Genomic DNA, 12881 nt, shown 5'->3' with positions numbered 1-12881 from the left:
AGGAGGAGTCAATGATATACATAAACCACTGAGCACAAAGCAAAAATGCAGGAAACATTTGTTTCCTTCAGCTGGGACCTGAAAATTCCCCAGGGCCCATAACTGCTCTTTCTTTCCCATTCAGTTTCATATCTACCTCTTTAGCATCTAGATATGCAAGACCTCCAGACCAGGAGTCAGTAAGCTTTGAGATCCATTGAAAACCTAAGCTCCTCACTGCTGCAGGAAGAGTTGCTATGAGTGTCATGCTACCTCCCAACAGAACCTAGACTAGGCAGGTAGTGGCAGGTCTAAGCTGAAGGCCCAAGAAGGGTGAGGCTGCCAGCATGCACAGGTAAGGATGGTCAGGGACTTTAACAGCAACAGCTCAGTTTCCATCCAAGTCCTGAAGTTAACTCCTTCCAGTACTGACCAGGGCAGCATCCAGAATGCACAGCCTTCCTCTTGCAGTTCCAGTCCCCATTCTTCCTACCTCCTGCTCCATCCGCCACTGGCTCTCCTTCCTCATTAGCTCATCCCGGGCCCGGCTCCAGTCCACTGTCAATTTTTCCACATCTTCCCTAAGGGCTTTATTCACCACGTCAGCTTTTTCCATGTGCAGTCGAAGCTGGGTGTTCACCTCTGCTAGACTCTCACACCTGCACTGGGGAACGGTAAAAGCGGGTACAAAATAAAGGTCTGGTCTAACACTTGGACCTCCTGGGAGTAAGATGGCAACTACTGAAATTTCCATTGCAGGAATTAGAGGGCTACGGCTGAAGTCTATGGCTCTAATCCACATTAGCCCTCAGGGCATAGGGTTCCCATCAGCCTTTTCCACCAACTGGCCAATCACTCAGGTCAGAAAGTTTAGGGTCCATCACCTCTGCTGCTCCTCCTCCAGTCGGACCAGCAGCTCATCCAGGTTTGGCTCCTCCACATTTTCCCACCTCTGGGGGATCAGTCCCTGCGCCAGACAGAGACAAGCCTTACTTACCTCCAAAGAGAACATCACTCAGACCAGTTCCCTGAGGCTCCCTTCCATGGCAGTCCATTTTCTTTTTATTCTTTCTCCCCTTTGTTAGCAATATGCTTCTCTTCTCAATCACTGCATCCCTCACTCCAAAAGTAAAATGACCTCTCCTGAAAGATAGCCTTCGGTAGTAAAAAGAATCTTCAACCTAAGAAGTGATACATCTTTCACTAATGGCCTTAACTTCCACTATACTAATTGTTTGACCTTGGGAAGTGACTTAACTTCTTTCATTTTTTTTTTTTTTTTGGAGACAGAGTCTCCCTCTGTCGCCCAGGCTGGAGTGCAATGGCATGATCTCAGCTCACTGCAACCACTGCCTCCCAGGTTCAAGTGATTCTCCTGCCTTAGCCGCCCAAGTAGTTGGGATTACAGGCACCCACCACCATGCCTGACTAATTTTTGTATTTTTAGTAGAGATGGGGTTTCGCCATGTTGGCCAGGCTGTTCTTGAATTCCTGGCCTCAAGTGATCCACCCACCTCAGCCTCCCAAAGTGCTGGGATTACAGGCGTGAGCCACCACACCCAGCATGGGAAGTCACTAAACTTCTTGGAGCTACAGTATCTCCAGCTACAAAACGAAAGTGATATTCCCTTCAGAAAGTTGCTGTGCAGGTTAAGAGACACAATTACAGATGCTCCTTGACTTATGCTGGAATTTCATCCCATAAACCCATCATAAGTTGAACGTAAGTTAAAGATGTGTTTTCAACTTATGACATTTTCTTTTTTTCTTTTTTTGAGACAGTCTAGCTCTGTTGCAATCTTGGCTCACTGCAACCTCCGCCTCCTGGGTTCAATGATTCTCCTGCCTCAACCTCCCGAGTAGCTGGGATTACAGACACGCACCATCATGCCGGGCGAATTTTTTGCATTTTTAGTAGGGATAGGGTTTCACCATGCTGGCTAGGTGGGTCTTGAACCCCTGATCTCGTGACCCATCCACCTCGACCTCCCAAAGTGCTGGGATTACAGGCGTGGGCCACTGTGCCCGGCCAACATTTTCAACTTATGATATTTTCAACTTAACAGTGAGTTTGGGCCGGACGCAGTGGTTCACACTTGTAATACCAGCAGTGGGAGGATTGCTTGAGTCTAAGAATTTGAGACCAGCTTGGGCAATATAGAGAGACCCTGTGTCTACAAAAAATAAAAAAAATTAGCCAGGTGTGAAGGCATGTATCTGTAGTCCCAGCTACTTTTTGGGACGCTGAGGTGGGATGATCGCTTAAGCTCAGGAGGCTAAGGCTGCAGTGATCCGTGATTGCATCAGTGCACTCCAGCCTGGGCGACAGAGTAAGACTCTGTCTCAAAAAAACCAACCAACCAACCAAACAAGCAAACAAAACAACCCCAAACAATGGGTTTATCCAGATGTAACCCCATCATAACCCAAGGAGCATACTGAATGCATATAGCTTTCACACCATCATAAAGTTGAAAACTTGCAACAATCCTAAGTTGCGGGGGACCATCTGTATATGACAGTGCCTCATGCTGCCTGGCCTGCATTGAAGGTGCTCAATAAGTTTTGGTTCTTTCCTTCCTCTGAGAGAACTTTTCTGAAGAAAATGTGAGAAGGTACTGAGAGGGAGCTGGAACAAAGGCAAATTAATGGGTTTTTCAAAGCCAGTTCTAATAGCACAGACATCCCTTTGCTGCAGATGTGCTGTAGGCTCGCAAAGGCCTGCATCTAAGACAAACACTGACACCTGCTGGGGGAAACATGCACTTTTCCCCACTAATCCCACACTCCTTCCAATCTAATTTACATTTTGTCCTTTGAGAACCAAGGGTTGGAATCTGACAGGCCAGTTAGGTCCAATGAAGATATCAGTGTGATAAACCTCTCAGAGGCTGAGAAAGAGAGACTTCTACCAAACACCTCACTTGTACACTCCAACCTCCCTCAGTGAACAAATGAAACCTAACAAGTGTATTTACTGAGGACCCAGGGGGCACACAGAGCTCAGCCTCACTCACTCCAGTGGCTTCCAGCCGCTTCTCCAGCTCTTGGCACCAGCTCCGGTACTGCAGCACCTGTGGTAAAAAGAACAGGCCCTGGGCAATGAACACAGCTGGCACAAACAGCCCAAAGCAAAGGCCCCTGAGGATCTTAGGCAAACTTGCTATGAACAGGGGAACTGGGTGGTGACAGTAAGGTAAGGCCATAACATCTTATAGTTTCTATTTAGGCATTTTTTTCTTTTTTGAGATGGAGTCTCTCTCTGTCTCCTAAGCTGGAGTGTAGTGGCGCAATCTTGGCTCACTGGAACCTCCGCCTCCCAGGTTCAAGTGATTCTCCTACCTCAGCCTCCCGAGTAGCTGGGATTACAGGAACATGCCACCACACTCAGCTAATTTTTGTATTTTTAGTAGAGACAGGGTTTTGCCATGTTGGCCAGGCTGGTCTCGAACTCCTGACCATAGGCGATATAGCCACCTCAGCCTCCCAAAGTGCTGGGATTACAGGCATGGGCCACCGCGCCTGGCCTTATTTGGGCATTTAAATAATACTTTCTATATGAGCGAGACTCCATCTCAAAAATAAATAAATAATACTTTCTATATGCCTTTTATATCATAGAGGCAAGATCATGGGCTTTGGCTCTAGACTAGGTGAGAAAACCTGGATAACTAACTTAACCCTTGTGAATTTCATCTTTAAAAGAGAAATATTAGCCAAAAGTGGTGCACACATGTGGTCCCAGATACTCGAGAGGCTGAGGCAGGAGGATTGCCTGAGCCCAGGAGGTTGAGGCTGCAGTGATCTGTGATCATACCACTGCACTCTAGCCTGAGCAACAGAGCAAAACCCTATCTCAAAAATAAAATAAAATAAAAAGGATATAATATGTACCTCGTGGAACAGCTGTGAGCATCAAAAGAGAAGCTGTACATGAAAGCTAGAAGGTCTGGGTCTTATCTCACTAAGCTAGATGTAGGCCAATCCCACCACAAGGCTCTGCCTCCTACAACCCTTATCTCATCTCAGCATCCAGCTCTGGGGGTTGTTCTCTTTCCCCTCCTCAAAAGGGCAGCTGCCTCACCTTGGCCTGCAGCTTCCTCACAAGGGTTGCTTGTCTCTGCTGGGCCTCCTGGGAGTTCTTCAGCTTCCGCCAGGAGGCTGCCTGATTCTCCGCCATCTGCTGCTGTAGTGCCAGCACCTGCTCTTCCAGCACCAGCTGCAGTGACTGGGGCTTCATGTTGTTCAACCCAGGGTTTCTTGTCTCCATGAGGGCACCAGGTGGCAGGCCCACAGGTCCCTAGGTAGCCAGAGGGTGTTCACGTCCAGCAGAGTCTCTAACCATTGCCATGCCACTTCAACCTCCTCTTGAACTGGGGACCAAAGCACATAGTCAAATTGAAAGGACCGTTCTTGTACTATATACAAGACTCCTCAGAACCTTTAAAATACTAAAAGGGACCCTCATCTCTGAATGGCACTATGATGAGCAGCATTCCCCAAATTTAACTGACCATGAGACAAGCTCACAGGACTAGTGTCTCCTGGCATGCCTTTCGGAACTCTGCACTAAACCAAGAGCTCCTGGTTTATCACTGCATCCTTAGTTCCTGGCACAGTGGCTCACAAACACTTGTTGAATGAATCGCTGAAGGTGTTCTTAATCTAGTAGGGGAAATAGGCACAAACAATTACAACATATTGGCATGTGAAATAATAAGATGGTATGAGAAAACAAAGGAAGAGAACTTAACCCAGCCCGGGGGTGCTGTGAACTGAGTGAATCATCATCATCATTGTTAACACTTGCTGAGTGCTTCTGGCGTGCTGTTGCTTTAAGTACTTTACATGCATTACGTCATTTTGTTTTTACAAAAATCTTGAAACCTTCCAATGCCTTCCCATAACACTTCACCAAACGTACTATTATAACTCTTTATATATAGATGAGGAAACTGGGGCTTTAAAAGGTTAAAAAACTTGTGCCAGGGCCGGGCGCGGTGGCTCACACCTGTAATCCCAGCACTTTGGGAGGCCAAGGCAGGTGGATCACAAGGTCAGGAGTTCAAGACCAGCCTGGCCAACATGGTGAAACCCTGTCTCTACTAAAAACACAAAAAATTAGCTGGGCGTGGTGGCAGTCTCCTGTAATCCCAGCTACTCGGGAGGCTGAGGCAGGGGAATTGCTTGAACTGGGAGGTGGAGGTTGCAGTGAGCTGAGACCATGCCACTGCACTCCAGACTGGGCGACAGAGCATGACTCCATCTCAAAAAAAACAAAAAACAAAAAACTTGTGCCAGGCCACACAGCTGGCATGTGGTTGATGAGAGATTTGAACACAAGTAGTCTATCTGACAAAGAAAAGGGGTAGCAGGCATTTCAGGGAAGGGATCCAAAAGAGAGAAGGAACCAGTGGCAGCAGGATGGCCAAACACCCTCAACCACCAGGAGCTGGGCTAAAACAGGGCAACGGGCCACCACAGGCAGAGGTGGCCAGCCTAATGGTGAGCTTCAGAGATACCCAGGACAGGGGAAGGCATGGTGATAAAGAAGAGTTCTGGGTGCTATTCCAAGGTTTGTCTCCAATGGGCTCTGTGACCTCAGATGTGCTACTTCCCTTTCAACTTCCTCATCCAGAAATGAGGGCATCATGACCTCTGAAGTTACTTAGGCCTCTAAAATACACAATTATCCCATAACCTGGGCCAAGGGAAGAGTTCTCTCATTTTATTAACCCTAAGACTCTCACCAGCAGGGCTAAGGAATATCTATATTTTCAACTACCTATCAACAAAATGGTATAGACAGGGAATGCAAACCTAACATCTGCACATACAGTAGAAATTTCAAGGGCCCCAAATCCCTTTAATGCACCAAACTATTGATTTCCCACATCCTGGCTCAAATGCCACGTCCTGTCATGTCCTCCCAGATTAACCCAGAAAGAGTTAATCACTTTTATAGCTATATACACAGAGAGAATACATATGTTCTGATGTCTACTCTACATCTTATCATCATGGTCTATTTTCTCTGCTAATCCATAAGTGCCTCAAAGGAAGGAGCCGTCTAATTCATTATAATTGTAAATTGTCAACAATGTCCAATGAAGAAATGCATGTGAGCCTCACTCCTGGCAGAGCTAAGCCTTGGGCCAGAGATGACAAATCAGGGCCCTGCTAGCACTTTTCAGCCATTGTGTGGCCCACATAATAGTTTTTAAGCATTCAAATTAGGTGCCGACATTTATCACTGGGAGAAAGTACATAAAATCCATATTTCTGGTTCCTTTGGAAAATCAGAATGCCTAGTGACGCTTGACCCATATTTCAATAAGGCAACCACCAGTGGCACAGTTGAATAGTGCCTGCCCCTTTAGACAGGGCATGTGCTCTGTGCAGTTGAACAGCGCCTGCCCCCTTTAGACAGGGCGTGTGCTCTGCACGGTTGAATAGTGTCTGCCCCCTTTAGATAGGGCATGTGCTCTCCAGTTCATCGTGGCCTCCCCTATACACACACCGATTCTCTCCCTCACAATGATAGCATATTTCAGTTGTCATTTATCATTGCAACTGTGCTATTGTTTCTGTTATAGTAGCACTATAGAGGAAAACTCGGCTTACTAATTTACATTACCTCCTGAACAACCGAAGATACTTGAGTTTGCAGAGCCTGTACTAGGCAGTAAGGAAAGTGAATAAAGAATAGAATGGCACCAATAAAGGTTTCATGGCACCAGTACTCCAGGCCTCTTCCTAGCCTACGAACCAGGGTAATACAACCTTTTCCCATACTATGACACCCTCCTTTTCAGCCTTTTTGCCAAGGCTGTGTGACCAACTCACCATGGTGCTATGAAATGCTGGCTCTGTTGAGTTCAATGAAGCTCAATCCCTCTCTGCTGGTTGGAGGTACAGACCTTCCAGGAAACTGTTCTCTTATCCCAGGATTTCTGCCAACAACTCTACCTATAATAATGTAGATCCAAGTTACTTCAAGGGAACTGAGGAGTCTTTTCTCTCCTAGTATTGTGAGGGCTGAGCCAGGCTTTTGCATGCAGTGGGAGTTTATGAGGCCCCAAAGGTCCCTCACACTTTGTTGAATCCCTATCCCAAAACATTAGGTTGAAACATAAGAAATTGCTAATATTATCCTATTATTATTATTATTATTATTATTAAAGGATCTAACTGTCACCCAGGCTGGAGTACGATGGTGCAATCATAGCTCACCGCAGCCTCAAACTCCTGGGCTGAAGGGATCCTCCAGCCTCAGCCTTCAGAGGAGCTGAAGGTGTGTGCCAAGCCTTTTTTTTTTTTTTTCTTTTGGTAGAGACAAGGTTTTGCCTTGTTGCCTGAGCTTGTCTCGAACTCCTGGTTTCAGGCAGCCACCCTCTGGCCCAAGCCTCCCAAAGTGCTGGCATTATGGGTGTCAGCCACCAAGCCCAGCCTCACCCATTATTTTTTACCTACAAAAATGGCAATTTCACATAGTTCAACCTAATATCTCTAATAAGCAGTCCTGCCACACATAATTTTATGAATTCTCATTAAGTTTTCTTTTAGGATATGGCTGTCAGTAACTTGCAAACATGATTTGGCAAGGTGGTATTAGTAATACTTCAACAAATAAATGAAATTATATTAGAATTATATAATTACTTTAGCAAATAATTAAAAAATTGTAAAGCTATTTAGAAATTTAGTCCAACCCCCCTCATCTTGCAGATAAAGAAACTGAGGCTTGTAGAGATAAAGCAACTTCATTTTGTTTATATTTTTATATGCCCCAGTTATCTCAAAAAACGATTTGCGTGGCCAGGCGCAGTGGCTCACACCTGCAATCCTAGCACTTTGGGAGGCTGAGGAGGGCAGATCACTTGAGGTCAGAAGTTCGAGACCATCCTGGCCAACACTGTTCAGCCTGGGCGACAAGAGCAAGACTCTATCTCAAAAAAAAAAAAAAAAAGATTTGCATTATAGCAAATATACCATACTAAAAGGGAAGACTGGGTGCAGGGTGTACAGGAACTCTCTGTACTATGCAATTTTTCTGTAACCCTAAAATTGTTGTAAAAAATAGTTTAAAAAAAGATTTTGTTTTTTAAAACCAAAACAATCCTCATAAAACTAAAATTTATTAAAACAAGAATAAAAGGGAAGTGACAGAGAAAAATTATCTCAGGAATCTTTCTGAAATTCAGATTTCATTCTGAGCTTCCTCAAGACACAGTTCAGCATCCTTTTATGAACACACTGCTGGATCAGATCTGCTAGGAATAAACTAGCAGAAGCCCCAAAGGGAAGGTAAGTTTCAATGTGCCTGAGAAAGGGAAAAGAGCAGTAGCTGGCAAACTGTAACAAACTGGATTACATTCAAATAAGATAATGAGTGTCACTGTACTTCTAAGCTGTAAACCACTGAGCCAATGTTATCATTATTGCAGGAAAAAGGAAAAGATTCACTTATTTTGTACATTAATTTATCCCATAAACACTCATGAATTTCAACTCAGTATCAGGAGTCTGCCACAGTGGTACAGAAATGAACAACACCTACCTTCCTACTTTTGCTAAGAATCAGAAGACAGCACCCTTACTAAGGACCAATAGCCACCTGTGAACCTGGAGTGGAAAGTGACAGAAGAGGGAGATAAATTATGTATTTGGTCCTCTCTCATCCAAAATACTACAAAAGGAGTATTTAAATAAAGTTTAAAAGAGAAGTAATACCACCACCTAAACTTGGAATAGAGGCATAAATGCTACAAGGACTAAGATGCAGAATGGTATTAAATACAATTTGTCACTTAAAGCAAAAACTGAAAAATATTTGAGGACACAAACATTTTATTTATTGAAAAAGAAACTACAGTATAGACATTTGTGTACAGAGACAATTTGTTTCTTATTCTTGAAAACAAAAAAAAAAAACAAATTACCATGCAGCTCCTTATTTAAATCTCATGTGAGGCCTTTCTCTCTTGTTCTCCTCCAACCTCTGGCCTCTCCTACTCAGTCTCCTTTGCTGCCTTTTCTCATCTCCCCAGTATCTGAAGTTTGGAAACCCCAAGGCTTCAGACCTCTTCTCCATCTCCATTCATTTCCAAGGTAATCTGATCCAGTGTTTTTTTTTTTTTTTTTTCTTTGAGACGGAGTCTCGCTTTGTCGCCCAGGCTGGAGTGCAGTGGCGCGATCTCGGCTCACTGCAAGCTCTGCCTCCCGGGTTCACGCCATTCTCCTGCCTCAGCCTCCGAGTAGCTGGGACTACAGGCACGCACCACCATGCCCGGCTAATTTTTTGTATTTTTAGTAGAGACGGGGTTTCACCATGTTAGCCACGATGGTCTCGATCTCCTGACCTTGTGATCCGCCCGCCTCGGCCTCCCAAAGTGCTGGGATTACAGGCGTGAGCCACCGCGCCCGGCCTGATCCAGTGTTTTGTTTTGTTTTTGAGACAGGATCTGGCTCTGTCATCCAGGCTGTAGTGCACTGGCATGATCTCAGCTCACTGCAACCTCTGCCTCCCCGGTTCAGGTAATTCTCATGTCTCAGCCTCCCGAGTAGCTGGGATTACAAGCATGTGCCACCACGACCAGCTAATTTTTTTGTATTTTTAGTAGAGACAGGGTTTCACGAAGGCAGGAGGATCTCTTGAGGCCAGGAGTTCAAGACCAGCCTAGGCAACACAGGGAGAGTCCCACCTCTAAAAAAAAACAAAACAAAAAATTGCTGGTTGTGTGGCATGCACCTGTAGTCCCAGCTACTTGGAAGGCTGAGGTGGCTGGGCTACTTGAGCCCAGGAGTTCGAGGCTGCAGTGAGCCGCGATCACACCACTGCACTCCAGCCTGGGACAATATGCTCTCTCAAATAAATAAATAAATAACTATCGCCTCTCCACATAACACTGGTACTTTTATTTACCTTACCATGCTTTTTCTGTCCCTATCTAATTATTGTGTAATATACTTACCAAAATGCAGATTCCACAAGCGCAAAAGCATTGTTTTATTGAATGCTGTTCCAGCTCCTAAAACACAGCCTGCTTTATAATAGGTGCCCATTATTACTGACTGACTATTATAGGACATTAGGTCACATGATCCATATTATTACCAATGGTCTTGCAAAATGCTAACAGCTCTATTACCTATCTAAAAAGCAAAAAACAGACTGGGTGTGGTGGCTCACACCTGTAATCCCAGCACTTTGGGAGGCTGAGTTGGGCAGATCATTAGAGACCAGGAGTTCGAGACCAGCCGGGCCAACATGGCAAAACCCCATCCCTCCTAGAAATACAAAAATTAGCCGGGCACGGGCAGGCGCCTGTAATCCCAGCTACTCAGGAGGCCGAGGCAGGAGAATCGCCTGAAGCTGGGAGACAGGAGGTTGCAGTGAACCGAGATCGCACCATTGCACTCCAGCCTGGGTGACAGAATGAGACCGCGCCCCCCCCCCAAAAAAAAAAAAGTAGGGGGAGGGATATAACTTATACCTTGGTCAGCGGCAGAGCAATGACTGAACCCCAGCCTGATTCCAAATTCTACTGTCTGCATTACATTAGCTGCTAAAGCATGGACATTACATTACCTAAAGCCATGGACTACGAACTCACAGCTTTGTGAGGGGCACTTCTTAAATAGGAATAATGACACCTATGTCTGCAGCTTTCTGATTGAAAAGGAGCAAAGAAAGGTAGTACTAAAAGAACAGAGGGCGTACCAGTAGCCTTGGTTTTGTTGTGACCTCTATAAATTTGGGAACACCAGTTCTCCTTTCTAAGCCTTCTCAGGAAAATGCTGATTACAATCCTAGCCTCCAATAACTCCCGAGGCCAAAGTAAAGATCAATTCAAGAGACATTCATTAAACCCAAAGGCAATCTAGTCAAGTTATCAAATGCCCTGGGGACAGTTTCCCAGCTCCATCCACTTATTAGTTGTGGGGCTCCCAGTAAATTACTTTTTCTAATGTACCTCAGTTTCTTCATGGGTAAAACGTGAAGATACAGAAAGATCTCACCCCACAGGACTGTTGGAAAGATTAAATAGGCCTTTGGCCCAGCGCCGTGGCTCAAGCCTGTAATCCCAGCACTTTGGGAGGCCGAGGCGGGCGGATCACCTGAGGTCAGGAGTTCGAGACCAGCCTGGCCAACATGGAGAAACCCCGTTTCTACTAAAAATATAAAATTAGCCGGGTGTGGTGGCGCATGCCTGTAGTCCCAGCTACTCGGGAGGCTGAGGCAGGAGAATGGCTTGAACCCGGGAGGCGGAGGTTGAGGTGAGCTGACATCGCGCCATTGCACTCCAGCCTGGGCAATTAGCGAAACTCCGTCTCTAAATAAATAATAAATGGGCCCTATGTGTAATGCATTCAGTAGCACCTGACAATTTGTGACCATTCCGTACAGTGAGCCATGACTATTATCATCACGTGCTAGGCCCTGGGATCTACAGATGAAAAAGGCAAGGCATAACATCTAACGAAGGAGCTTACGATGTCAACAAGGGGCAGGGAAAGTAACTCGGTGCAGCGAGTGCAAAAACCGAGAAGCGAATGCAGCTGCGCCTGGAGAAGGCGGCGGCGAAGTGATACTTCAGCAGGGTCCTGAAGAATGGGAGCGCCAGAGTTGGGTGGAGAGTGGGACTGGGCTCTCGGATAGATCACGTGCAAAGCCGCCAGGACACAGAGAGCGAGAGGGACGGGAGGGCGGGAGAGCGCGGCGCCTCGCCCTCTCAACCTGGAACTGGGGCTACTGGACACGAGGGTCCAGATGCTCTCCGTCGGCGCCGACTGGAGATTAGCGTACTGGTGGCAGCAAGAAGCTGAGGCAAGCGGGCCCCGACCCTAACGACGCGTCCCAGCCCCTCTCTGGGCCTAGGGTTCCCCGCCCAGGTAACAAGAGGCCGCTGCGCGAACGGGATCCCCTCAGGCGCCCTAGACGGGCGGGTCTCTGGGCTTCGAACGGTTAACCCGAGCACCTCCCGCCTGCCCCTGAGGCCCCACCTCACCACGCTCGGCTCCAGCAGACGCCCGGCTAGTTGCTCCGCGCTGGAGCTGCGGCAGCCTCTGCTAAGGCCCCGCCGGGGACGGGGGCGGGGCCCACCCCCCAAACTCCCGCCCTTTGGGAGGGGCCCGCCCCGCCAAGTCCTGCACCTATAGGCAGACTGCGCCGGCGCAGGGCCTCCCGCCATATTGGGTATTGGCAGCCGACTTACTAGAGAGGCCCTGAAGGAAAGGGACTATTATTTTGAGAATTATAAGATCCCTTGCCAGAAATGAGGACGGTCAGGGTCTCTGGATTCGTGAAAGGGATATTTCGGAAGCAGAGAAGAAAAATTGCCCTCAATCATCTCCCTTTAGGCTTCAGTGTTATATATAGCGCATGTGCAAGGTCACCTGGTTCTAGGTGCGCCTGCGCACAGCTCCACCTACAAACCAGACTACAATTCCAACTGCGCGAGAAACAAAGGGGCTTGCTGCCACTGGTTGGCGATTAAACTGGCAGCGCGATCAGTTTCTGAGGGTTTTTCACCTTGCTGCTCAGAGGCTCGCAGCAGCTTCAGGCAGCATAACACTTACAGGCGAGTTACTTACTCAGCACTCGGTTTTGTCTACATGTCTGCACAGAGTGTTACCTTTACCTGACTTCATCCGTCCCGGAGCTGCAGTTCGTCTGCTTAAGCCTGACTTCTAGAGAACTTTTTCTTCCCTGTAGGACCCATGCGTTATTCCCTTAGCATTTTGTGTATACTTTTTTTTTTTTTGAAATGGAGTCTTGCTCTGTCGCCAGGCTGGAGTGCAATGGCACGATCTCGGCTCACTGCAACCTCTACCTCCCGGGTTCAAGTAATTCTCCTGCCTCAGCCTCCCGAGTAGCTGGGACTACAGGCGCCCGCCAC

The 12881-nt window shown here is 46.9% G+C and overlaps 1 protein-coding gene across 8 annotated transcripts in view; it reads right to left on the bottom strand.

Moving 5' to 3' along the window:
* CEP250 (centrosomal protein 250) overlaps nucleotides 1-12086 on the bottom strand; it is a 60553-nt gene extending 48467 nt beyond the window's left edge. For 3 of the 8 annotated variants that reach the window (XM_033186227.1, XM_033186228.1, XM_033186229.1), the window contains exons 1-7: nucleotides 11986-12086; nucleotides 8540-8604; nucleotides 6826-6948; nucleotides 4064-4352; nucleotides 2997-3053; nucleotides 864-946; nucleotides 473-638 (exon numbers count right to left, since the gene is read on the bottom strand). In XM_033186227.1, the coding sequence (XP_033042118.1) occupies nucleotides 473-638; nucleotides 864-946; nucleotides 2997-3053; nucleotides 4064-4249 (492 nt within the window). In that variant the 5' untranslated portion in view covers nucleotides 4250-4352; nucleotides 6826-6948; nucleotides 8540-8604; nucleotides 11986-12086. Of the gene's footprint in view, nucleotides 1-472; nucleotides 644-863; nucleotides 947-2996; nucleotides 3054-4063; nucleotides 4353-6825; nucleotides 6949-8539; nucleotides 8605-11985 lie in introns of those variants that run through there. The other 5 variants (XM_033186231.1, XM_033186224.1, XM_033186225.1 and 2 more) reach the window with 5 other exon arrangements.
* Between the last annotated feature and the right edge of the window lie 795 nt (nucleotides 12087-12881).

Source organism: Trachypithecus francoisi, unplaced genomic scaffold (assembly GCF_009764315.1).
Source record: "Trachypithecus francoisi isolate TF-2019V2 unplaced genomic scaffold, Tfra_2.0 Lachesis_group21, whole genome shotgun sequence".
Classification (NCBI taxonomy): domain Eukaryota; kingdom Metazoa; phylum Chordata; class Mammalia; order Primates; family Cercopithecidae; genus Trachypithecus; species Trachypithecus francoisi.
The sequence above is the reverse complement of the archived record's forward strand: the minus strand, read 5'-3'. Positions and strand labels throughout refer to the sequence as shown.